This window comes from Cotesia glomerata, linkage group LG4 (genome assembly GCF_020080835.1).
Source record: "Cotesia glomerata isolate CgM1 linkage group LG4, MPM_Cglom_v2.3, whole genome shotgun sequence".
NCBI lineage: Eukaryota > Metazoa > Arthropoda > Insecta > Hymenoptera > Braconidae > Cotesia > Cotesia glomerata.
Window position 1 is genome coordinate 11,493,183 of NC_058161.1, and position 24,528 is coordinate 11,517,710.

General features: G+C 27.9%; 4 protein-coding genes across 17 annotated transcripts in view; 1 reads left to right on the forward strand and 3 right to left on the reverse strand.

Annotated features, from left to right (window-relative positions):
* The window catches only part of LOC123263801 (RNA pseudouridylate synthase domain-containing protein 2-like), a 113,249-nt gene extending 103,308 nt beyond the window's left edge, over positions 1 to 9,941 (reverse strand). Inside the window, exons 1-2 of one of the 2 annotated variants that reach the window (XM_044726775.1) lie at positions 9,686 to 9,941; positions 8,466 to 8,795 (exon numbers count right to left, since the gene is read on the reverse strand). In XM_044726775.1, the coding sequence (XP_044582710.1) occupies positions 8,466 to 8,609 (144 nt within the window). In that variant the 5' untranslated portion in view covers positions 8,610 to 8,795; positions 9,686 to 9,941. Of the gene's footprint in view, positions 1 to 8,465; positions 8,796 to 9,685 lie in introns of those variants that run through there. The other variant, XM_044726771.1, reaches the window with a different exon arrangement.
* Positions 1 to 21,305, forward strand: LOC123263808 (ADP-ribosylation factor-like protein 2-binding protein). Of its 8 annotated transcripts, none has more exons than XM_044726793.1 (7): positions 18,911 to 18,973; positions 19,086 to 19,113; positions 19,628 to 19,723; positions 19,804 to 19,910; positions 19,996 to 20,081; positions 20,149 to 20,245; positions 20,323 to 20,767. In XM_044726793.1, the coding sequence occupies exons 3-7, from the start codon at positions 19,639 to 19,641 to the stop codon at positions 20,407 to 20,409; spliced, it is 462 nt and encodes a 153-aa protein (XP_044582728.1). In that variant the 5' UTR covers positions 18,911 to 18,973; positions 19,086 to 19,113; positions 19,628 to 19,638; the 3' UTR covers positions 20,410 to 20,767. The 8 variants fall into 8 exon arrangements, with proteins under 8 accessions (XP_044582729.1, XP_044582732.1, XP_044582730.1 ...); XM_044726790.1 differs by lacking the exons at positions 18,911 to 18,973; positions 19,086 to 19,113 and adding exons at positions 19,121 to 19,295; positions 21,207 to 21,305 and having other exon boundaries at positions 20,323 to 20,454; XM_044726794.1 differs by lacking the exons at positions 18,911 to 18,973; positions 19,086 to 19,113 and adding an exon at positions 1 to 100.
* On the reverse strand, positions 15,758 to 19,167 carry LOC123263803 (protein nessun dorma). 4 transcript variants are annotated; one of them, XM_044726779.1, is made up of 5 exons: positions 18,899 to 19,167; positions 16,919 to 17,840; positions 16,633 to 16,837; positions 16,293 to 16,556; positions 15,758 to 16,222 (listed from the first exon to the last, which is right to left on the reverse strand). In XM_044726779.1, exons 2-5 carry the CDS (start codon positions 17,833 to 17,835, stop codon positions 15,968 to 15,970), a joined length of 1,641 nt encoding a protein of 546 aa, XP_044582714.1. In that variant the 5' UTR covers positions 17,836 to 17,840; positions 18,899 to 19,167; the 3' UTR covers positions 15,758 to 15,967. The 4 variants fall into 4 exon arrangements, with proteins under 4 accessions (XP_044582714.1, XP_044582715.1, XP_044582713.1 ...); XM_044726780.1 differs by lacking the exon at positions 18,899 to 19,167 and adding an exon at positions 18,082 to 18,491; XM_044726778.1 differs by lacking the exon at positions 18,899 to 19,167 and adding an exon at positions 18,078 to 18,490.
* Positions 21,289 to 24,528, reverse strand: LOC123263798 (nuclear pore complex protein Nup93-like). Of its 3 annotated transcripts, none has more exons than XM_044726767.1 (4): positions 24,152 to 24,528; positions 23,873 to 24,057; positions 23,598 to 23,778; positions 21,289 to 23,525 (listed from the first exon to the last, which is right to left on the reverse strand). In XM_044726767.1, the coding sequence occupies exons 1-4, from the start codon at positions 24,176 to 24,178 to the stop codon at positions 21,378 to 21,380; spliced, it is 2,541 nt and encodes an 846-aa protein (XP_044582702.1). In that variant the 5' UTR covers positions 24,179 to 24,528; the 3' UTR covers positions 21,289 to 21,377. The 3 variants fall into 3 exon arrangements, with proteins under 3 accessions (XP_044582702.1, XP_044582703.1, XP_044582704.1); XM_044726768.1 differs by having other exon boundaries at positions 24,129 to 24,527; XM_044726769.1 differs by having other exon boundaries at positions 24,123 to 24,527.

Sequence of the window (24,528 nt, forward strand, 5' to 3'; positions counted from 1 at the left end):
AAGACACTGGAAGTATATTTGGCTCAGAGCACGTGATTGCCCGGGGAACAGTTTCTGTTATTTTTTATGTTGCTTTTCTACACAACAATGTTGAAATAAGGTAGCAACTAAATTTATTACGAATAAGTAACTATACATATGATTGAAAATCAGCTTGGGAAAAAGCGTTGATAAATAACATTTTAATCTTTTAAATGGTAATTAATTACCTAGACAAATTTTTAAATCAACTACAAAGACTATTCAGAAACATATTTACCCAGCAATATACTATAGAATGTTTATATGTATATAAAATACTATTGGCGTATGTTATCTAAAAAAAAAAAAAAGTAATGATTTGAATGGTGATTCAATCTGATTATGATAATTGATAATCAACGAAGGTTTTATAGGATAATTTTGTAAAACTTTTTTGATTTCAAATACTGTGATCTTTGATCGATACTCGATTGTTGTTAGGTTAATTAAAATCAATTAATTGAACCACAGAAAATATTCTAATTTTTTCTCTTAAGCGTATTCCTTTTCTTGAGTTTGACCAAAGAATTTTTGAAATATTATAATATCTTTTAATATTAAAGGAAAATTTTTACTCATCAAAATTTATTTATAGACAAAATTTTTTTTTCCAAATTTTTGTGAAATACTATTGTTTGTAACAGAGATATGGGCAAAAATTATAAATAAACAAAATAAAATTTTAAAAAACCGTTGTATGAGCCGATTTTTCTTCCACATATAGCATAATGGTAAATCTGCCATGTGCTTTTCTCTTTTAAGATTTATCGGTTATCGCGTTATCTCGATGTAATTGCTACTTTAAACTGTTTTTATAAAATTAAGTCATTTGGTCTCTCATTTAATTTGATCCTAGACACCACACGAGACCTTATAAATATTTTTATCTTTGTCTGTCACCTCGTCAAAACTTAATAATTAGTATTCTATATTGTTATTGTTTTGAATTACATCAGTGACCGTAAAGTAGCTTCATGAATATATGCCGTTCAATAAACTAAACATTTATTGGTAATAATTTTTTTTTTCGTTTTTTATTTATAAGTTAATGATCCATTTCTTCAGTTTATTTTTTGAATACTTCTGTGCTTTTTAATGCTCTTCGGGCAGTTTTAATTTTAGTTCAATTGGACACGGAAAATTTAAATTCATCAGTTATGAGAAAGACTTGTGAATTCTGTTGAATTTTGTGCTTGTATTATAAACCTAAATTTTTTAATTCAATACTTTAAAAAGTAAAAACAATAAGTTTTTCCTTATTGCTAATTCTGAAAAAATTGAAAAAAAAAATTCCTTTGCAATTTTTCTGAATGTTTCTGTATAAAAAATTTACGTAACGTACGAAGAAAAAATTTACTTAAACAATTAATATTTTTGGAAAGAATCGAAACAATCTTGATTCAAATGACAATTTTCTAGAAGCACGAAAATTTTATCTCTTTAAAAAAATCTCCGTCCTTTTAAATATTTTCTTAGAGTCAAAAAAATTTATTTCCCAGTAAAACTTCTATTTCTGTGTTGTATTAAAATTAAGTATATTTATTTGTTTACAATACATGTTTTGAGTGTTAAAACCTAGTTTTTACATTTTTAATAGAAACTTAATTAGTCACGGGCTGACTAATTTTTGAAATTTAAATTTCAACAGACGTCAACATTTTATAATATTAAAAAAAAAAAACTAGCTATTTTTAGGAAAAGTGCATGCACGTGTGTTTGTTACGTGTTTATTACACTGATATAACAAGAGTCTTTAATGGAAATAATTCGATTTTCTACAAGAGCTATGCAGTTATAATACGAAAAAAATATATGACGTACGTGCACGAGACGGACATTCAAATGTGATGTCATCGGTGAGGTAAATAGGAAAAGAAATTTTCTTTATTTTTAGAAAATTTGAAGAATGGTTGACTTTGTCTTCCTCGAACCTTTCGTTAGTTTGAACTCGAAACATTCTAAGCTGTACTTATCTTATATTATTAGCTTTTTTCAGCTCAAAAAAATACGAATATCCATAATTTTGTGGATAAATCAATCTATTTCTACAAGATTTCTACAAAATTGCGGCTTTCGAAAAAGGGATACTGATTTTTTAACTAATATTTTTGCATTAAAATTTTTTGAAAAAAGCTAGTATCAATTGAAAAAGTTCATCTTTAATTAATTACTAAAATAAATACCTATAAAACTTACATGGAAATTTTAAATTGATCAGTTGAGCCGTTTACGTAAAATGTTACTTTCCAACTTTCAAAATATAGTTTCGAGAAAAGCACTTTTGAAGCTATTAATTATGAGGATGAGAGTAGAGATTTGAAGTTGATGTTTACCAGTATTAAATTTTTTTATGCTTTAGGCCTATTATTTTTTTCGATTTTTTTTAACTTTTTCAATAGTATAACAAAAAAAATTAACAATAAATGATGTGCTTATGTAGTTTTACTATCCATTCTAGATTGAACATCACATCTTGTTTTATCAATCTAGATCTGACTTAATCTAAAAATTTTATTTCGTTAAAAAAAATACCTATTAGATCAGATCTGGTATGATCTGAACAGATAAAATCGGATCTATCAACACACGCACTCTATACCTAAATTTTCATCGAATTCAACGATCTGATTTGATCAAATCAAACCTCTTCCCATGAAAATACAGTCGCAATTTTATTGTAGAATAGAAGTTAGATTTTTTTATCATTGTACGTATTTAAAATACGTTTGAATTGATGTTTTTGTGCGACATATGATCATGGAATACTTCGTATCATGAGAGCAAAGAGCGCTTTTAAAAATACACCTCATATAGACAGATGAATACAATTCTTCTTTAAAATTTTTGATTTATAACATCAGACGTAATAGAGTTCCAAGGGAAGAAGAATCTCTTAAAATATATTGGCAAGAAGAGTTGAATCTCGCTCGATATATTTAACAGCAGGGCGATTAAAGCTATACATTGTTCTCAGATAGCTGTGCTATAAGTTTTCTCAGAAGTTTGTCAACTTTACACGGAAAAAAGTAAACTGTAATAAATAACAGTCGATTTATAATAAGTAATGATCAACTGCTAAAAATTACCATTTCAAACAGTAAAATCGTGATTTTACTATTCACTTTATAATATTTACCATTTAAACGTTACAATTTACTCTTTATATGGAAGAAATTACTATTTCAAACAGTAATATTCGCTATAAATGTCTAAAATGTTTAAGTATAATAATTAACAATTCAGACTTTGATATTTATCGTTTGGTACCTAAAAAATGATCTTATGATATGTAAAAAGTATAAAATAAAGTTAGTAAATTTCTAATATAAGCAACGTCAATATTTATAAAGTAAAATGGTAAATTTTAAACGCAACGCTAAAGATCAAACTGTAATTATTGACTTGCTTGGACTGGTAAAATGTATATTTTAAAAGTATAATTTTTACTGTTTGAAATGTTAAATTCTCCCAGAATGAGACCCCCTTCTCTTTCATCTGAGTTCCCCTTCTCCTCATAATATCGACTATATATTGAAATGGCAATTTTTACTGTTTGAAACTGTAATTTTTTAAGATGAAAGAGTCGTTATTTACTATAGTGACGGCTGCTAATTACTTATTTTGGATATTAAATTATAAATTGTGGCTTTTATACTTTCTACATTAAGTTCTGTAATATTTATATTTTTGGCACCCCGATGTCCGCTTTACTGTTTGAAACTATAAAAATTAACCGTAATCCGAGTGAATATTACAGTTTACTTTTTTCCGTGTATTAAAATTTAAATTAAACACAATACTATCTCATAATGTCACAATATTGAAATTTTAAACTTACATATGTTTTTTTTATTGATGATTGATTGTATATATAGTAAACAAAAATCTTGACTAAACTAAAAACATTTTTAATTGCGAGGATATTCACAAAGGATCTAATAATTTTAGTGTTGTAAAAATTTTATTAAACCAAGAAAAAATGTTTTAGTAAAAAAAAATTATTTTTCTTCTAAGACAATTCAGTGTTTTTGAGAATTTTATTAGTTCTAGTCAATCTTTTTCATTTTCCGGTATAGAAATAATAGATTTTCGAAAATTCAAGATGTTATAGATTTTAGTTCAATTTTCTGAAACCGAATTTTCATCAAATTTAGTAGTTTTAAGATAGTTGTATCATGACAATCGGAGCAAACAGTTTATACCAAATTATATAACACAGACAATCAGGACTGTAATCAGGACCTCAAAACTTGTTGTTTCTGTACTTTCCCTAGCCAATCGCGTACGAGTAATTAAATTATTCATTTAAGAAAAAACCTAATATCACCGTCCGAGCTTATAGTTTTAAGAAATTCTAACGCATGCGCGCTTTTTTCGTAACTCAAGTACAGGTGGTGTTGTCAGCTTGTTATTAGTATATCCGAACAAAAACAGTTTCACTGTAAAAAAAAGTCGCGCCAAGTCCACGTTCATAAGACTATTAGGAAAAAAAATTTTTTTTTTTTTTCTTTACAAAAAGATACAAAATAAAAAAATCAAAAAATCCAAGTAACCGATATGATTGTTTATGATTTTCGGAAATTAAAAAAAATCTTATTGTAAATTTAAAAATTAAAAAAAAAATTTTAGAACGTACTTGGTGTGCGTCATTGTGTATTTCAATTTTTTTAAAGTCCTAGTAAATAGATTTTACGAATTTCATTAAAAGTAAAATATTTTGCAACCACTATCATAATGGTCTAAATTGAAATTTACTCAGAATTAAACGATCTATGAAAGTGTCCATTGTGAGGAAGCTGTAGCGTGTATGCATGTAAGCGATTGTACGGAAGCCTAAACCTGATTTCCATGAAAAATGTTAACTCTGACTGGACTAAGGACCTCTTTTGTCATTGAGACAATCCAGCCAGACGTCAGAACTAGGTATGGATACCACTTTTATCAGGGTAGCTTAAGTTGAGAAAGAACATGTTTCAAATTTTAATCATCTATAGAAAAGCTTTTGAATATAATAAATAATGTCATAAGCCTGAAACATAGCATCTAATTTTAGGCTAATCTAAAAATTTCATCCTGTCTCAAGTTAGATTTTTTAGAAATAGAGTTAAGAATCAGTCTCACTCAAATAAATGATGCTGAAACCATGTTCTCTACTAAATACGTCTAATGTGCTTGGCAACCAGGAAGCGCATTCCACACTCAGAGTCTGAAACGGCCGATGAGAAACTTTTTGGCAGTAAAAATAAACGAATAGTAAGAACAGCAGAAGTTGGATAAATGAAATAAAAAAAACGCGCAAAAAAAACGGCTGGCCAGTATCTCAACCGATGGGTTCATTACTTTTGAGAAAACGAACATGTGATGACAGCTAAAGAAATGACAAAAGTATTCATATAAAAAATCAAATCATATACAGATAACAAATTAACATGAGGATTATATTAATAACAATGAGTATTTGTCCTTTTCATAAAATGATAGTATATGGGTGGTCATGCCATGCCAAATCGACAAATTTTCTACCCAACCTTCTTCAATGCTTCTCAAAGTTTTGTATCTTTTTTTACCCCCCAAAAGACATTTTTAGGAACTATTTCAGTTTTTTTTTACCCAATCCAAAAAAAGTTACGAATCTTTTATTAAACCCCTCTTTTTTTTTTTTAATCGCTAGAACTTTTTCAAAAATTGACCGATGGGACCAGACCAGAGTTGTGAAAATTTTAATGAAAAATATTTTCATTAACTCATTAAATTCAATTCTCTAATGAAAAAATTTTCCACTAAAAAATTTAATTTAATTGTGAATGGAAATATTTATCATTAAAAATATTTTTTTAATGATCAGTAAAAATCATTTAAATTAAAATATTGAATTTAATGGTTAATGGAAATATATCAAATTAAAAAAATTTTTTTCAATGATTAATGGAAATTTTTGAAATTAGATATTAAATTTAATCGTTAATCGAAGTATTTTTCAACTTCCCGCTATGAAAATCAATGATTTTCAAAAAATCGGGAAATTAGTAGTTGTACCCTGATTTTCGAAAAACTTCGAAAAAATTTTCGAAATAATTCAAAAAAAGTATTTTTTTGAAATAATTTATTCAATTAATGTCGGATTGTTATTGTAGTCGTAATTTAATTTATAGCTTTTGAGTATCGGCGTCGATTGCTATGAAGAACGTCGAAATCGGTTAATTAGTTCGGTAGACATCGTTGTTGAAAAATATAAAACACGAGCAACCTGCAGTCACTATGTGACTGCCGAGAATTGCCAACTACGAATAAATAAAATTTGCTTAATTACATATCGATTTTTGTTAAATTGCACTCTACTTTCTTAAATATTGATATTCTGAAATATGTAAGCTCACTCCGACATTACACTCATCAAGAGCTTTCATTTGAGTACCCACATCAATTTTTCATATATTTTATAAATTTATATATATTATATATATATATATATATATATATATATATATATATATATATATATATATATATATATATATATATATCAAAAATGCATATGGGTACTCAAATGAAAGCTCTTGATGAGTGTAACATCGGGATGAGCTTATATCTTAAAAAATTTCAATAATTAAGAAATGACGTCGTATTTTGTTTACTGATGATATTTTCTACGATATAAGCTCATCTGGAGTTACACTCATAGAGACCTTTCATTTGAGTACCCACATCAATTTTTCATATATTTATATATGTTATATAAGGAAAGATATAAGGAAAAGAAAGTTTGTGCGACTCTTTTTGATCAATAAAAATCATGTTTTGCGACGAAATGTGTTAACTATTTAGAGAATAATCACCTCGGATGATAAATAAAAATAAAATAATTTTCGTCGTCATAAGGAAAAACACAATTTGTTAGCTTAGTAAAAGTGACAGCGACATTAATTTCTTTTTTAGCAAAAAAAAAAATCAACAAATAACTGCACTATTAAAAATGACCCAGCGAAGCGGGTGTTCACGGCTAGTATATAATAAATATTTTGTTGAGTGAATTTGTTTCACTTGCAATGTCATATGATATATATGAAGATTGCTTATAAACAAAAATCATCTTTATAAATTATTTTCATTAATTATATTACATTATAATAACGTTTATTGTAACATACCGAATTCTATCACAGCTCATAATTATCTTTTAAATTTTTCAATATTAAAAACGTTAATTTATTTAGTGATTTGAATTATTATCATGTGTTACAGTTATGTATTCCAGCTGTCTGGTTATAAAAAATGTCAAAAGAAAATTGCTATTTTTGCTTTTGATTTTAAATAAATATTTGTTAACTGTTAACAAATATTTATTAACATTTAATAAATCATATTTAATAAATAATTTATTAACTGGTAATAAATATATAATAAATCCCATGATGTTAAAAAATCACTTATTAACAGTTAATAAAGCTCATTAAATATAAACAAATCCTTCTATCAATATCAGTGTAACTATACGGAAATCATATATAATTATATATGAATCATATATAACTACATATGAATCATAACTAATTATATATAAATCATATATAATTATAAATGCATTTTGTGATTACTATAAAACATTCTCTGTTTTCATCTCAGAGTCTGCTACTCCAATGATTAATAATCTTTTAAACTATATTTTTTTGTGGAGGAAATAATGGAACTGTATTAATTTATTTAACTTATAAAAATCGATTATGTATTCGATTTGCATTAGTTGTAGGTATTTCAAGCTTTACTCTTCCAGTAAGTTTCGTAGGTAAACAGGTAGCGTGTTAGTCTTTAAAGCGTCAGGTCCCCGGTTCGATTCCCGCTTACAGTGAATTTTTTTTATTTTTATAGAAATAATTATATCTAATTATATATGATTAGATCTTCCCAATTTTCAGGTCTAATTATATATAAGTGATTATATATAACTATATATGATTAAACAAATTCATTTTTTTCCGGGGCATTCAAATAAATAAATAGATTTAGTTACTTCACGGGTTGGCTGATAGATTGGGGTGCGCACATTGCTGGTAATTAAGAAATTTTAGTTTATTTTATTTAAAAAAGTTTAAGTAATTTCACCTCAGTGTTTAAATTAAATAAATACTTGTACTTAATTAACTGCATGGATTATAATTAATATCATGACAAGCGGTTGGACAACTTAAGTTTCTTGATAAAGTCTCTAATAGAGAAGCAATAAAAAATCACAGATCATCAATGGCTCAATCATTTTTTGACTTTAAATTCCCAAATACCTGTGAATTAACTTACTCTGTACGTAAAAGCATTTGGTCGACGTCAGTGCATTTTACATAACTGTCATTAAATCATATTTTTCATTATGTATAGCTTGTAAAGTTGTTCAACATATAAAATAGTTTTGGATATCGATAAACAAAAATAAATAAAAAACCATATCTTACCTCATCATCAGAAGAACGTTCTTCATAATCAGATTCTGTCTTTTTAAAAACAAAAATAGAATCCGAAGGACTCAAAATTCGACTGTTACCAAATTGAGTCTGTTTATCAATCAACTGATCAGATAAATCACTAGTTTTTATCATATTAATTAATTTATTCAATTCGCGAAACTTTAAAAAGTTTTAGGTCCTTTGTGAAAAACTGAATATAGTAGTTAAGTTTTATAACTGGTTATTACTTTTATGCTTCGTCAGGTTTATTGGTGTCTTCAAAAACTATCATTCGATTTAATTCGTAGTAATACTAACTGATCAGTCTCCTGTTGACACCTAAAATAATATTGAGAAATAAGTTTTTTAGAAACTTGAAAAAAAAAAAAATAAATAATAATTACTTTAAATATTGAAAAATCTTGGTTAAAAAATTCATGTCTCATTATCTCACGTTAAATTACAAAAAAAAAGTTACTGATTATAATAACTATAAATATTAATTTCGATCGTATATTTTTGGATAAATTCCATATAAATATATTTATTGCATTACACTGATGTAAGTAACAAATTTTTTCTTTCTCCACTTTTACGGTTTATGCCTTATAATTTTCAATATGGGTACCAATGTATGGTATTACCATAATGCAAAAGTAGTATATAATAGAAAAAATGTTTATATTTTTGGATTTCTCAGTCAAAAAATAAATACTTATTTTCCTGTGTTAAAAGTATATCAAAAAACGAAACAAGTGCATACATCTAAGCGATTTCCTCGCAGAAAGTTATGAAAAAATTTTGAAACTAAATGGAACATTGTCATTCTTATCAATTTTTCGAATATATATATACTACGATCCACAATTTAAAATATTTTCACGTTACTATTAAACTTGAACAATTTTGACTTCTATCAATAAAATTACGCTTGGGACATTTTCTTAATAAAAACTTTTTGTGATAAAATTTTGACCGCTCTAATTCTTAATAAAATTCCAAAATAGATCTTTCGGACACCTATTATATTAAATATTGACATTATAACTTCATAGACAAAAATTCTATAATTGAATATTTTAGCAACCACTTGAGAAAATTAAATTTGCATTCGACTATTTATGCTTCTGATAACAAGTTAAAACAAAATAGTTCTGAAATGGGATAGAAAAAAAAAAAAAAGAATAATATTAAAATTAGATATGATTATTGCTATAAATTCAATATACCTTTAAATTTTCTGTGTAATTGTCGAACCCCTGTTTACAACTCAAAGTACACGTGTTTCCAGAAATAACAAATCAAGTTTTCAGGTTATAAACAAAAATTTATTATTATGTATAAAATGGTTTAAATTTTTATGAATTATGAAATTCAAGAATTTTGTCATTAATGTATTTTTTTGTCAATTGATATTTTTATATTAAATTGTCTTTATTATCATATTAAGTCCGAGAAAACACACTGCACTCAGGCAACTTAAAAATGATAAATATACATATACTACAAATGATATTCGCGCGCAAGCGCGCGCGTGCAAGTAATGCTTTAGTAATAACTCAGAGACCCGTAATCAAATCTTTTGTGCATTCACTTGTTTGATATTTACTAAAATAATGGATACTCCGAAAAATTATTCCTAAAAATAATCCTCTGAATAAAAATATATAAAAGTATTGAAGTTAGTTATAAGTCGGGCCACGATTTATCATTGGTTAAAATTAAGGCGCGCGCGTAGCGCACTGTTTAAATTTCTAGTGCGTATTTAAATAGGATTATCATTTTCGTAAACGTCTAGTAACACGAATCCTATGTACACTCATTATACCACTATCAGCAATGTTACGTGCAGATGAAATAATAGAAAACACGTCTATACATATTTCATATATTAGAGCATCACTTATTATAAGTTCAGTAATATCAGGGATAATGTAACTTCTCAAAGCTCGATCAAGGTGTGAAAAGATTTCCCATTAAATATACACGTAAAACTCGAACTGTTTCCTTAAATTTTCACAGCTCAGCAGCATTTCATAGCATTATTTCAATCAAAGATGGGTTATTTTACTTAAAATTGAATGTTCCACAAAACTGCCCATTGTTGCGCGTAATCGTAACTCATACTGGCGAGGGAGTATGGACCACCAAATCCAATTTTTTCATCAAATTTACGTTTTTATGTCCTTTTCTCGTCACTGAGAAGAGCTGCGAAAAACATTTGAATAACTAACTTGTAGTAGATTTGATTTTCTACAAAAAAGATCCCGAGCACTAAATTGCTAACATCAATATTTCAGGAGATATTAACATCTTAAATTTTTGTAGTTTTAAATTTTTATCTACGACCACTTCCAAACAAAACTGTTGTTCTTTCATTATCTATTATGACGTCTTTAACAAATTACTTCTTTTAAAAAATTAGGAGAATTACAGAAAATACGGGGTATTTTATTTGTCAAATTGATCACTTTTGAACTCGATCTGCTATTTTTTAATATGAAAAAGCGTGCGAATGAACCTATTGACTTATTTCTTTTCTTTTAGTATTTGTTTCTCATTACCCTTTACGAAAAAGCAGTATGGCAAAATTTGACGAACCGTTCTTTTTATTTCTTTTTCTTACTTTTTATAATCAATGACAATTTTTTTGACAAAAACCACTTTTAATCATTATTAAAAGTATAAATAATTTATTATTCACCTTTTTTATAAAAAATTTCAGGGGACCCACTTTGCCCCTAAAATTTTGAGTCCTAAATGTTAGGAGGGCCCACTTTGCCCCCCCCCCCTTCCCCTACTTGATAATATATCTGTCCCTGAATCGTGAAACAATATGATCAACGTCTTTGAGAAGAAAGATTTGCTAAGTTAGCATGGAAAGAAGCAAAAGAGAATGAACTATTAAAAATTTCTAATGCAATCAAAAAAATTTTGTGATTTTTCATGAATTCCCGAAAATCAAGATTTTATTAAAGCTGGAGGATCTGTTTGATTCAAATCTACTTCGCCATGACGGCAACAATCATTAAAATAATTATATTTATTAGCGACTTTTTCAGCAACAAAATGTTTTGCATTACAATGTCAACATTTAACAATCATATTACCAATGATGTAATGCTCTTGAATTTCATCGTTATTGTTTGCTACTGTTAAGTTATTTTCATTAGGTTGTCTTAAAGGCTGATTTTGATTTGGATTGTTATCATTAGGAAACTCTGTTTGATGAAGTTCGTCGTTTGGTTTACTATAATTACGATCAGATTGACAATATTGAAATGTCGTTGATTCATACGAAGATGGAGAATGATATGATTGTCTTCAGAATATTGATATTCTGATTTTGTCGAAAACGATGTAGGGATCGACGTAGAAAAACCGTCATGTACAGTAGAGCAATAATCATGATTGGATCTCACATTGTGTTGTTTGTTAGATGTTATTGGAGAGACTGCTTCAGGTATAAATGACTTTAATGGGAAAGTATTGTGATGCATAGGGTTGGAAATCAGATTGTTATTTTCTGGGTATCTAAACAATGATATATTACCAGGCGTAGACGAAAGATTTACAAAATTGTTCATAATATCATCTAAAGCAGAATCTTAGGGACAGTTAGCATTGCCAGAAGGTGTTATAGTAACATTTTTCGAATTACTATTTATAATATGATATCTGTCGAAATTATTTGAAGATGATCTAATATGAGAGGATTGATTGGGTGCCCTCGCGGTTTTGATAATGCCGTAAAAATACCGTAATTTTTCGGCATTTATGCTCATGCCGTATATTTACCGTTATAATTCGGTAATAATGCGGTTAAACTATAGTTGTTTTGGCCAGTTTTTATACTCTAGTTATCCAGTATATATACTGCACTTATGCTGTACAGTTACCAAAAATATACTATACAATTACCGCATTAATGCCCAAATTTTACCCAAAAAATTCCCAATAATTACCGTAATAATACAGTAATTTTGCCGAATATTTTCTGACATAATGGACAATTATTAAAGATTTAGTTTTATTTTTAGTTCACTTCTATGTTAGAAATGCATAAAATGAAAAATTTCAAATTTTGCTTTTTATTCTCCATCGCTACTTTGCAAAAACAAATACTGTTTTTGAATAAAAAATATGTACTTAGAATATTATTTTTTAATTAGGTATTTAGCGATAATTAATATAAAATAATACATATGTTAAGTAAATATATTCTAATTTTAATTTCAATTTTTAATTTCTCACTTAGAAAATTGCAAATTTTCTAAAATCGAAAAGTTATATTGTTTCACATATATAACTATATTATTTAATTTTAAATATGCTTATAGTAAGATGGACGGTGTGGCTTAATGTATATTGAATAAGCAAAAAAACACTATGGTATAGACCGGGTAGCTCAAATGGTAGAGTAGCCGACATGTCCTCAGGACGTTCTGGGTTCGAATCCTAGTCCGAGCGTTATTTAATTTGACACCATTTTTTAAATATGGTTTTAATACAGTCATTTTACCGCCTTATTACCGTAAAAATGCCGCATTTTCAGCGTAAATGTATCGCATTTTTACGGTAAATGTTCCGTAATTTTTCGATAAAAAAACTGACCAAAACAACTGAAAAAATACCGCATTAATACTGTATAATTGCGACATTTTTTTGGCATTTACAAAACCGCTAGGGTGGTTTTTTTCTTTAACAATTTGTGGATTACGTTGCCTTTTCTTTTTTTTTCACATCGTATTCGTTTAATGTCTTCTTCTTTCCTCTATTGTTCGCATAATTTTACGCCGTCCCATATTTACACAACAGTTGGTTGCTAACGATAATAAGAAATTTATTTTCAACTTTCAATTAATAAAATAAAATAGTATTTTATATAATTTATGTTACTTTAATACATGAAAAATATGTGATAATAATAAATATTTAAAATGATAAAAAAAATTCCATCAATTAACAATAAACTAATATGGGTCATTCTATGTCAAATCGACCAATAGTTGGAATCGACCCCTTTCTATTTGAATAAATTTTGATCAGAAGTTTTCTTTTATCATATAACGAAGTTCTGCCAAAGGAAAAAAAATAAAAAAATTTTTTTCAAAAGATATCCAAATTCAAAATTTAGCGATTTTTCCAGTTTTTCAATTTTGTTTTTGTAATATCTCGAACGCTATTATAGATACAGGAATAGGCTTTCGTTTGTTTGAAAGGGGACACTTGGGACTATTGAAAAAAAAAATATTTTAGAAAAAAATTTCGAAAAATGCCAAATTTGTCAAATGTTGAATTTTTGAAAATCGTCAAAAATGACGACCGCCATTAAAACTTTGGCTCAATTTTTTTTGTATAATACCATGCACTGATCTTAAAAGATATTGAAATTTTTGGAGAGGTATTTTTTTTTTCAAAAATATGAATTTTTTAATTAAAAAAAAAAAATTTTTTTTATTTTTTGCAACTTCTAAATAAGGTAAAGTTATGCAGATACATAATATTGTAATTTTGAGCATTTAAAAATTGAATGCATGACGTGGAAATATTAAATAATAAATTAATTTCAACTTTTTTTTTATTTTTTGGATATAATCTTGTAGTCATCCTTAACGCATGATATAATTTTTTATTTTTTTAACGCATGATATATTTTGTCCGTTTCTTCACTCCAATTACAGTTTTCAACGTCAAATAACTCAAACAGATATTAATTTTCAATAAAAATCAGAAATAATTTCATGAAAATATCAATTTCTTTTCGTTCTTTCGAATACTTATTTACTTACAAATTTCTGCACATTAATGGTTCTCAATCTCAAATTACAAATTATTCCCATGTTAATAAGACGATAAGTGGCGTCAACAACTACAAATGAAGTAAAAAAAGGACAAATAACAATTTATATCATGCTAAATTATATATGATAAAAGAAAACTTCTGACCAAAATTTATCCAAATCGAAGGGGCTCGATTCCAACTATTGGTCGATTTGACATGGAATGACCCATAAATTTTTCAAATTCACCACGTGACAATGTATTCGACTCCTAGAATCCAGCCTTTAATTTAATTTGTTGTCAACTCATTTTTAATTTTCAATTGTTTTATTTGAAAATTATTGATAATGCAATGATAATACTGAAATCAGCAGTCGCTTAAAAATTTTTTGTTTTTTTTTCATTAATTAAATTAGAACTAAAAAAATATTTCCAAAAATTGCACTTATAGTTTTTCAAAAAAATCTTCTGCATGTAAAATTTTTCTTTTAATTTCCAAAAAGTGTATTTATCGTTTTTCGAAAAGATCTTCTAATTTTATTTTAATTTTTTAGTTATAATTCTTTCAATGATTAAAATTGTCAGATGTCTGCTAATTTCATTTTCATGCATACATGATGAACTATTTTTTTTATAAATAATATATATGTATAAAAATTAATAAATGTTATGCTAAATAATAAAATTCTAATATTTCAAGAGGAAAAAAAACTTCATGATGGCTTCACCTATTAGAAAAAATTATAAATACTTTTCGTAAGTGGTAATATATGTAATATAGTACTTAAAATAATATAGGGACCCTACAACCCCACTACTTACTCCACCCGCACATGTGCTAAAAATTAACAATAAGAATAAAATTATTTTTTTTTTTTGCTAAATTTAATCCGTTTTGGATTGTTCTAGTAAAATTTTAATTAAATAAAAATTAATTGTATTGGTATTTACTTATAACAATAAGGTTTTTTTTTTTATTTTCCTGGTAATTTTAAAATATATATATATATATATATATACAGGGTGTCCCAAAAGTAACGGACGCCATTGTAGCATCTAATGAAAAAAATAATTCTGATACGAAAAGTCCTTAGCCATTTTTTAATTAACTGCATAGATAATTAATTATTAATTAAAATAACGTCTCTTTATGTGTCAGAGAGAGAGCGCCAGTGTCCAGTAAAGTATGTGCCAAACAAAGACACAACTAACTAGCTCTCTCTAACGCATAAAATGACGTTATTTTAATTAATTAATTATCTATGCGTCTGATTAAAAAATGGCTAAGGACTTTTCGTCTCAAAATTTTTTTTGTTTATCAGATTTTACAATGGCGTCCGTCACTTTTGGGACACTCTGTATATATATATTTTGGAAATTAATTTATAAAAAGATAAAGTTGTTATTTGGAAAAAATTTATCAGAACAAATACTTTAAAAATGAATTTTATTTTGATGAATAAATCTTGATATTAATTTGATGAATAAATTTTGATATTAAACTTAAAATGAACAACTTTCATTTTCAAAATGTTATGTTTATTACTAATGACTAATAAGATAATTTAAAAATAACTTAAAAAAACTTATTTTATTGTAGATACAAAACATACTGAGAAAATTACATAATTAGTTTTTAATGTCAAGTCGCTTTTGTTTAAAATATCAAATACCACTTAATTATTATAAAAAAATAACGTATTTATTAATTGGATGATTTTAACAGATCATAATTCCATTGGATTTTCATTATTCGGTATTATAACAGCCATCGTACGAGGTTTTAATAATACATCTCCTTGAATATTATTTTCAAAAGTGCAGCCTTTCAAGGATATTTCTGTAACATCCTCTAAAAGATTTACACTGCCATTTTTCCCTTCCGCGCTGGTAAGATATTTTTGGGTTTCTAAGCGAATGCCGTACTCCATAAAGCCTGATAAACAGCAATTTGTGAGGCGGATTCGCGATTCATCTTGGAGCTAAAATTAGATTTAATTAATCAATAATCAATAAATAAAATAAATTAAAGTATAAACTTAAAAACCATACTTGAATGCCTTCCGTGCATTTTTCAAATTTACAATCTTTTAAAGTAACTTCTCCATCAGCATGAGCAACAACTGCAGTTCCAAGATTCACAAAAATTGTATTTTCAGCAATCAATTTACTGTTTGGCAATACAACAATTCCTAGTTTCATAACGCTATGATTCGATGCAAATATTTTACAATATCTTAGCCTAATGATGCCTTTCCTTGCTAAAATTCCCACTAGAAGCTCACCAAGATCAACAGTAACATTATCTAAGACCACCTTAAAATAATAATGTATTTATAATCGTGGAATTATTACTTGAAAATAAAACCCAAATCAAAACAGTAATATATACCTCCTCTCCAGAAAAATCAAATAAAGATGAACAGCAGACATTTTCCTTAGCATGAATAATCGTATTTATACTATTGCCAATACTTTTAATAGTGCCTCCATACTCTAAGCCACCAGCTCCTGAAATATAATGTTCTCCCTCTGTTACAAATACTTTATCATTTGTCTCAGAAGCATCTAATGCTTCTTGTAAATCTGCTGTAATTCTGAAAAATGATGATGAACAATTTAATCCATTATTTATAAAATAATATTAATTGAATAAAAAATAAAAAAATTATTCTAACTTGATAAATGTATCTTTTGTCACAAATTTATCAACTTTTTTTAAGCTTATAATTGTATCCTCCAACGATCCTCCTCGCCAAACGACAAAAGCTTCCGGTTTTCTATCTAGACTTTCTTCTCTTTTTACTTGTCGGTTTGGTGTGTTAGAATTAGGATTCCGTTGTAGTACATCTCTCATTGCTGGATTTTCAAGTACGTTAACTTCTGCTTTAATTTGTTGCATTCTCAAGTGAAGCTTCATAAGTTGACAAGTTTTTCCTTCATCTACCAAAAACTTGGTGTCTTCTGTTTCTTCGTCATCATCAGAAATGTCTGCTTCTAATCTAGATATTTTATCAGAAATATCTTTAGCTTCTTTTATTAAAGTCCTTATAATATCAGCAGTTTCTTTATTTACATTGTTCCGTTTAATGTCAAAAAATAACCTTAACCGTGTTTCTAAATGAAGTAATACCCAATCGAAGTTTTCATCATCATCAACATCCCAAGGCATCCATAGATGGTTATAAAAAAACCTCAACTGTTCAATGCATTCAGCAGTACCGATTATATCTAATGTACTGTTGTTTTGATTTTTTGCTGGATATAATTCAATCAAAGGTACTTGATATTTTTCTGGCAAATGTATCTCATCTTGTACCGCAATTATTTTTACAAAGACAGTCAATTCAGAACAATCAATGTGTTCTGCTGATACGACAACAACAGTAGGATAATGAATTTGTAAATCTTGACAAGTTAATCGAGGGATTTTCCACAACGCTTGCCAACCAACTGGTTCAATCACCAACTCAAGATGGTACGACCATTCTGATTTTATTCTAGATGCTGGAACAATTGTTTCACGGCTTGATAATATTTCGGTAAATTCATTGATACGCTCTTGAAAACTTTTGACAAAAGTATAAACTTCCATTATTCCTAGAAAATAAATTAACAAGCATGTACGTATATTTACAACAATCTACCAAGTGGCACATAAGATTTTTTGGTAAAATCTTATAAAAATTAAATTATCAGTAATTTTTTACTTAAATAAAACTGTTGAACAAAATCTACCTAAAAAGTAAAGACTTTTTTGTGTCGCCGGGGTTAATAACAGACTTATAACGTTTCTGGTGAGTATTTGTTAATGTATTATTAATATTTTTTTTATACTTACAAGTTCAATAAGTAAATCAATTCAACCGACTGATAACTGATAGTTAATAATTTTGGTGAGCTTAGTCACTAATGATAAAATTAAGTATTGTTTGTTTATTTGGTAATTAATGTTGAGAGTGAATCCTTCAAAAATGTTCAGTTGAAAATAGAAATACGTTACAAGTCATCAGCTGATTCAGATGGCAGTTCGACAGTTCGACAGATAAAGATAATTTGAATTTATGAATTCCAACAGTGGGTTATGTCGCAGATCTCATTAATTATTATTAATACACAGATCTCATTAATTAATATTTTGTCTTTATTTTGATGGAGACGCACACGCACGTTATACGTGTGTACTTCCAACCCGTATGGAAATGATATATACATACATACGTGCCCAATAGCCGGTGACATATTTGTTTTTAAATCAATTTTACGAGTTCTTAGAAAAATTATAATTTAATTCTACTAAAACTAAATTTATTAACAAAGTATATATGATTGATGAAGTTAGTATTATGCAATAGATTTCTACGAAATTAACCAAAAAATATGCAAGATATTGCTCAATTAATTAATTAGTGTTTGCAGCATTTTTTTCAACTAATCCAAACGAAATGAATAAAATTATGATAATTTTTCGCTATAAAAATATTATTCGATAAACGTTGTTTTGAACTTAATTTCACTCGAAATTTTAATGCGTTTCTTTTTTTTTCTGTAAATATTTATCACATATCAACATTTTTTTTTTTTATAATTTCTAATTGTATTCGTTTTTAATTTCTTCTCTATTTCGGTTTTTCATTACTAGATATTATATTACTTACAATAGAAATTCTCAAGTGGAGTTTTTCGCAACTGTGGCTTATCAGCTGGTGATTTAGCTCTATGTACATACATCTTTAACCCTTCAGTACCCTCTCTATGAGAATTTTTCTCACGCAACAACATTTAACTTATAGGATGTCGCTGCAGTGCAAGTGAGACACTAAAAAGAACGTGGGTACTGAAGGGTTAAAACATCCTTTATAAATTCGATGTTGTAAGATTATTTTTTTATTTTTCGGTCTTGAATTTGTATTAAGTAGCTCGTGGCCTTATATGAACGATAGTTAAGGGAGAATAATAATAATAATATATACACACCCTCCGAGTGTATGACACGCCTAACCAACCTCAACGTATACAAACCAACGTACACAAGGCTTATGGGCATAATTAATTGTTATTATTAGAAATATTTAATTTTCAACAGTATTCTTATTCTTAAATGAAGAATGAAATATTGTCGAAAAAAATTTTATTAAGTGTATAAAAATTACTTTTATTTTTGAAATTTTAGCATAAAAAAATTTAAGAAAATGTTCAATGCATTTACTAATTTAAAAATTAGCACGATAAACAAATAAGTAGTTGACGATAAATAATTAAATAAATATATAATTATAAACATCTGAAACTTACGGTCAAATTCATCAATTGAGTTTCACTATTTTAATGATAAAACCAACGAAACAACTTTATAATACAATATTGATTTATTTATTATTCAACAGTGAGCGTTGATATGGAGCAAGAATATAATTTTGACAGCAATGATTGTAATAGTTCATTCAATGAAGTCATTGGACACATAGAAGATATTTTAATTGGTAAATATTCTATTTTTTAATAGTATATTGTTTTTTTTTTGTTCACTTTATTTTATACTGAAATAATTGATGTGTACCAGAAACTGATTTTCAAAAAACTCAACAACATATCTTGGAAAAATATTGGCGAGAATTTGATTCCGAAGAAGAAAATAAATTGATTTACATGATTATATTTGAAGAATATGTAAGTATGAAAAATATTTTTTCAGTCAAGAAAGTAATCACTCACATGTTATATGTGTATATGTATATACATATTTTTTTTTCAGCATAAAACGATAGAAAATTACATAGAAACCAATTTGAAAAAAATAATACCAAAATTTTCAATAGAGATGTTATTTAAACAACTGAGGTAAATTAAAGTAAAATTATATTATTAGAAAAATGTGGAATTTATAATTTGTTTATGTTTGAATTAGTGATAACAGTTCAAAATTAGAAGGTGAAGTTTTCGACATTCTTTACGCCTTAACGGACTTTTTAGCATTTAAAGAGATGATTTTGGATTATAAAGCCGTAAGTAAAATAAATGGTACAATCAAATTACAATTATTAATACAATTATAATAAAAATATGATATCTTTTTATTTAGGTAAAAGAAGGAAAGGTTCAAGATCTAAGTACTGGTATTACAATTACTCCTTTAAAGCTTAAAAGTTCAAGTAATTTAAAGAGCTAGCTTAGAATAGGTACGAATTATTCACAATTCACTCAAGTGTACTTACTTAAGGAGGTCCTTTCGCCATCAATGTTAAATAAAAAATATTAGATTACGCATAAAATTAATTTTAATCTAATAGTTAGTCCTTATTTATCTACTAGTAAAGTTTAATTAAGTCTTTACCGTGAAAATTTTTAAAAAAAAAAAATTTTTTTAAATGTTAGTATTTTTTCCGAGTCTTACGAGAAAGTCAGACCTTAACAACTTTCTCGAATTATGGTATTAACTACCGATTAGATGGGATAAAAAAAAAATCGAAATAAGGTTTTTGAAATATTCAGGTTTCATTTTTTGCAATAAAATATATAGGTTGCCGTGGAATATATGGAGAAATTAAAATTATAAAATCACAAAAAATTCTCAAGCAACCTACATTAAAATAAAGTCAAAACATTTGGCAACGTTGCGTAGCGCGCAAGCTTCAGACCATTCAATAAATTCAAACTAATTTATTTATTTACACTGACTGCAAAAACTTAAACGTGGTTAAGGTTATATTGTGCAAATGAAAATGTAAACAACCGAAGTACAGCGTTGCCAAATCACGGACAGGTTACTAGCAGCTGATTTGAAAGAGTCAAATTAATTTTTGTATTCAACTATTTTTTTTTTTTTTTTATTTTCAAAATTTCAACGACCAATGCCTCATATACTATTTATTTTTTAATTTTAGGAATTTTTATAGGTTTTTTATTTTAATTTATCGTATATTGACTACTACAGTTGTTTTGACTCAATTGGAGCGAAAGGACTTCCTTAATATATATAAATATTAATAGATGTATTAATCTACTCAAATGGAATGATAAAAAAAAAAGCAAATTAAATAAAATATTCAATGTATCAAAGTGAAATTTTATGTATTTAAATTCATTATTAGAAAAAAATTATACCAAATTAGAAATGAACAATTAATTTTTTTTATGTTAATGCATAAGTATCTCCATCTGGACCAATTTGCTATTGGTTTCATTAGGCATTCGGTAAGGTAAAGTACCAGCGAAACTTGTTAATGCTTGTGCCTGCTCTCGTAAATCTCGAAACTGTTGTTCTCTAGTGGCTTCATCACCCGGTTTAGCAAATCGTAATTTTTGGTACTGCCGATAAAGAATTGTCATAGTAGCTAAAAGAACATCTGACAATGTTCCTGAAACTTCAGGTGATACTCTTCTTAAAGCAGTAACTCTTTCATCAACTTCTTGAACATGAAGAGGTAATAATTTTGAATCGGAAATTGTTCGTAAAGCAGTTTGATACTGTTCATTGTGATACTGGTCGAAAAATGTCATTAAATCACGTAATGTGTAAAAAGCAGCAACTAGCTCAGCAGATACCTGAATTGCAATCCCTTGATAACGTAAGCTAATTACATTAGCAATTGTTTGTAAACGAGATCTCAATGATCCAGCAGTATTTTTTTGACTTACTACTTGTGCTAATAACATACACATTAAGTTAAGTACTTTTTCATGATTACCAGCTAGATCGTGCATAGTTACAGCTTCTTCTAACAATCCTTTTTTGTAAAGAGTTTCTGCGCAAATATTAATAACTTTATCAACGTTGATTTGGAATTGATCTAAAATACCGGGAAGTCTTCGGTCATTATCAATTTTACCAACTAATAATGAACGATTTTCCGGTGGTGAGTTGATGACCATTTCAGCAGCAGAGGCAGCAAACATATTTTGTCCGTTAGGATCTTTCATACATCTCAGTAAGAATAAGTAATGAAGACTCTCTTTTGGATCAGAACATTCAAAACGTTTAATGTACAATAAAATAAGTCTAGCAAAATTTAGTCTTTTTGCTGGTGGTTTATCGGCAGGATCAACTGTTATTAAAGGTGCTAGAACACTTTGACTAAGCGCTAATAAATTGTGTTCATTCATTGCTGCTGCTAGATGAACAGCATGAGGCAAGTGTCGTGCGTTGGCACCTCTTGCGAGAAATTCAATAGCTGCTTCAAATTGTCCAGTTAAAAATAACATTGAAAAATACAAAAATGGTTGTTCATGAGCGTGATAATATGATTCTCCATACTCTTCCAAAATAGTTGTTTGTAAATTCTCAAGAGTTAATTTATTTTCTGTATCTGATTGAGATCTTACTTGACATAATTTAAGCCATAAATAATCATCAGCAGTAGACATTACTTCAGAATGTAAGTCATCAGGATCGCAAGGTACGAGAGTACAGTAAGCTGCTCTTTTATACGGATCTGTAGATGATCTTACGTGTTTACGATAGTGAAGCTTGATAACAGACTCACTTCGAGAACTAGGTCGTCGCTGTGGATTCTCAAGAGCTTCTTCTAGTGCTTGTTTGAATTCTTGAAATGATGAACCACGATTTCCGGAACGACGAGAATTGTCTACAGACTCATCTAATGATTGTCTGTATTCATGTGATGTTAATCCATACTGATTAAGACATTGTAAAGCAGCTTTTAAATCTCCTGCTCTCATGCAATAATAAACAAGAGGCCAAAGTGGTCTATCATTAACTACAGCATCTTCTAAATCACGTAAGTTTTGTACTTTAATTCCAACAAAACTTGCTACTAATGGTACAGTACCCGGAATCCCACCGCGCTTTGCTTGGGCCAAATTTTCATTAACCAATGAATTCATAAATTCACGGTAACGATTTTCTAGATATTTTCGAGCTTGTTCAACTATTTTTTCTTCTACTTCTAAACTGCTACGTGATTTTACTTGATCTCCTCTAATAGTTGGTGGAATATTCACCATACACCCGACCATGTTCCACATGTCCAAAACTTTTTTGTCGTCAAATGATTCCGCAGCTTTTGAAAATGCGTTAAAAAGACTTGGTCTAGTGATACTTCTTAGTACATAATCGTTGTATGATTTTAATTCTTTGACATAAGCCATTTCAATATTAGACAGTCCAGTCACCATAGAACCAGCCAATTTTGTCCTTTGGGGCGTACCTCTCAAATCAACAAGTTCACCAGAAGGAGCAGTCATTGCATTTATTATCTCAAATCTCATCTGTTTCCATTCTCCAAGCATATGCTCCATTTGCTGAATTCTATTAAGCTCAAACGTCTGTCAAAATAAAAATTAATTGTTATTTATAAAAACATAAATATTAAAAACTATTTCGATAGGAATACTTACGTCTTTGTGAACTTGTTCAATAATTGAAAGAATAGCATTTTCTTTTTCATTTCGTAAATAACTGACAATATCAGTATCTGCGATCGGATCTAAAGGTTCAAACGTACGTCTTGCGCTGAGTGAATTTAATTTCTGAGAAATTTGTGGCAAATCGATACCACGTGAACCTAACAAAAGGTGTCTGTAAAATGGATAAATTTAATTTTAGCCAAATTATTCTTCACAACTGAATCATTAGAACTATTACAATACATAATGATTAAATAACAACTTACGCTTGTACTTGAGTGTCTTGAGTACCGGTTTGTGTTACACGAGACCAAAGTTCATTGGAAGCTTCTAAAATTTGGCGAAGATTTCGTTCAACTTGTAACTCAGTAATGCTTTCAACAGTTGCAGACAACTGTTCAGCTGATCTTAATAATTCATTAAAATCTGAATCACTCATGATGACAAATGTCTGTAATCAAATTTTAAATTATAGTATGATATTAGATTGATCAATTTATTTAAAGAATATATAACCTATACATGTATGTTTTTAATGTTTTTACCGCGCTTCTTGATTGACTTACAACCATCAACTTTATAAATTATTTATGGGCTATATTACGTACGTACAAGGGGATGGGGACACTTGGGATGGGGACACTTTGCCGACAAACTTTGGGCTTTTTAAGTTTATAAGTTGGCATTACCACGAACTCTTATAAATCCATTAAGGAGTTCACACATAGTGAACAGAATGTCTTGTGCTGCCGTCTCTAGGATTATTAATGAATAGTATTATTTAAATTTTTTTACATATGCCGCCTGTTACTTCTGGATAAAGTAGGAAGTTGTATGATAGTGTTGCAATCAGTTAATAGATGGCTGATATACCCTTTATATCGAAATAAAATACTTTTCTCAAGACATATCTGTTTTAAGT

Coding starts and splice junctions, on each gene's coding strand:
- LOC123263803 (XM_044726779.1), bottom strand. CDS start 17,835: ATGGAAGTTTATACTTTTGTCAAAAGTTTTCAAGAGCGTATCAATGAA. Junction 16,838..16,918: donor ACAAAAGATACATTTATCAA/GTTAGAATAATT, acceptor ATCATTTTTCAG/AATTACAGCAGATTTACAAG. Junction 16,223..16,292: donor AATGCACGGAAGGCATTCAA/GTATGGTTTTTA, acceptor ATCTAATTTTAG/CTCCAAGATGAATCGCGAAT.
- LOC123263808 (XM_044726790.1), top strand. CDS start 19,229: ATGACACGCCTAACCAACCTCAACGTATACAAACCAACGTACACAAGG. Junction 19,724..19,803: donor CATAGAAGATATTTTAATTG/GTAAATATTCTA, acceptor GATGTGTACCAG/AAACTGATTTTCAAAAAACT. Junction 19,911..19,995: donor TGATTATATTTGAAGAATAT/GTAAGTATGAAA, acceptor TTTTTTTTTCAG/CATAAAACGATAGAAAATTA.
- LOC123263798 (XM_044726767.1), bottom strand. CDS start 24,178: ATGGTTGTAAGTCAATCAAGAAGCGCG. Junction 23,779..23,872: donor CAAGACACTCAAGTACAAGC/GTAAGTTGTTAT, acceptor TCCATTTTACAG/ACACCTTTTGTTAGGTTCAC. Junction 23,526..23,597: donor TTGAACAAGTTCACAAAGAC/GTAAGTATTCCT, acceptor TTATTTTGACAG/ACGTTTGAGCTTAATAGAAT.